Genomic DNA, 1,375 nt, shown 5'->3' on the forward strand with positions numbered 1-1,375 from the left:
CACGTTCTGTGGTTCTGCTGCAGTTCCTCAAAGCAGGGAGTCTTTTTCAAGTGAAGACATCGAGGCATTTGTCTGAGAAGGGTCAAAGAGTCATCTTGGAATTGTATTTACAAGAAATGGCAAAAAGTGCTTTATCTCATTAAGGCGTTTGGTTTGTCCTCTGTGCTTTGTAGATTTAGTTTTTGTTAGTGCTAATCTTTATTGATGTGCTTCTCATCCTCAGGTGTGCTTGGCATCAAGGTCAAGATCATGCTGCCCTGGGACCCCAGCGGTAAGATCGGCCCCAAGAAGCCCCTGCCCGACCACGTCAGCATTGTGGAGCCCAAGGATGAGCACCTGCCCACCACACCCATGTCAGAGCAGAAGGGAGCCAAGCCAGAGGTGCCTGCCATGCCCCAGGGAACACCTGTACCCACTGCATGAGAGGGTAAGCACATACCTGAGCCTTTTATCCAAGCACGGTTTGTTCAGTTAACATACTGCAGGCTTCAGAGGATGGGAGAATAATTGGGTGTCCACTTATTTTGAAGATATACTAGCAATAAAGACAAGAATGATCCTCAGTTCTTGACCCTTCAGTGATGAGACGATGACGAGTCGGAGCAGGACTTCATCTGTTCTGGTGGTTACTGCTTCAGAGTCACGTTCTGTGGTTCTGCTGCAGTTCCTCAGAGCAGGGGGTCTTTTTCAAGTGAAGACATCGAGGCATTTGTCTGAGAAGGCGCACACAAACCCGGTTGAAATTATTTAGGAAAAGTGAATCTAGTGCCTCCTAAATAATGGCCTTAAAATAACCTACTGACCAGAGCAAGGTGGATCCATGTTTAAAAAGAAACTAAAATTATAAATTAAGCTCAACAAAATCGGTTTTTACCATGAAAAGCTGAACCTGTTCACATAGAGTTGTACTTTTGGGCCCAATCATCAGAGGGCTTGACTTTTCATTGTACAGTCATGCAGAAATGAATGCACCATTATTCATGTATTCATTATGCATCATCTTATCTTTTTCAGGTTTTGGAGTGTTCTACAAGATGGAAGCAAGATCTGTTTTTTGTGTACCAAAACAATAAAATATGGAAAATACACTTATAGTTTTGTCACTTTTACTACACACACATTGGTGAATTGCATCTAAAGTTGTCTGGTTCCTCAAATGTTTTTAATGCTAGGTTAAGCTCCTTTTGAACCACTTTGGAAAAACATTTTTACTGTTTTCAAAATGCATTCAATCTGTGCAGTAGACCCCGGAGAGAAGCATTGTCATGATCAAAGACATTTCAAAATGTCTACATGATCAGATCATGCAACCCAATATAACAAGTTACCCATTGCAGGTCTCCCTTGAAAAAGAGATCTATGATCTCATTGGACC

At 42.3% G+C, this 1,375-nt stretch overlaps 1 protein-coding gene across 1 annotated transcript; it reads left to right on the forward strand.

The window, feature by feature from the left end:
* Nucleotides 1-188: 188 nt before the first annotated feature.
* rps3 (ribosomal protein S3) lies at nucleotides 189-1,088 on the forward strand. Its single transcript, XM_010777845.1, has 2 exons — nucleotides 189-427; nucleotides 1,015-1,088. The coding sequence occupies exon 1, from the start codon at nucleotides 205-207 to the stop codon at nucleotides 421-423; it is 219 nt and encodes a 72-aa protein (XP_010776147.1). The 5' UTR covers nucleotides 189-204; the 3' UTR covers nucleotides 424-427; nucleotides 1,015-1,088.
* Nucleotides 1,089-1,375: the final 287 nt, after the last annotated feature.

This window comes from Notothenia coriiceps, unplaced genomic scaffold (genome assembly GCF_000735185.1).
Source record: "Notothenia coriiceps isolate Sejong01 unplaced genomic scaffold, NC01 NC01_scaffold00018723, whole genome shotgun sequence".
In the NCBI taxonomy this organism is placed as follows: Eukaryota; Metazoa; Chordata; class Actinopteri; order Perciformes; family Nototheniidae; genus Notothenia; species Notothenia coriiceps.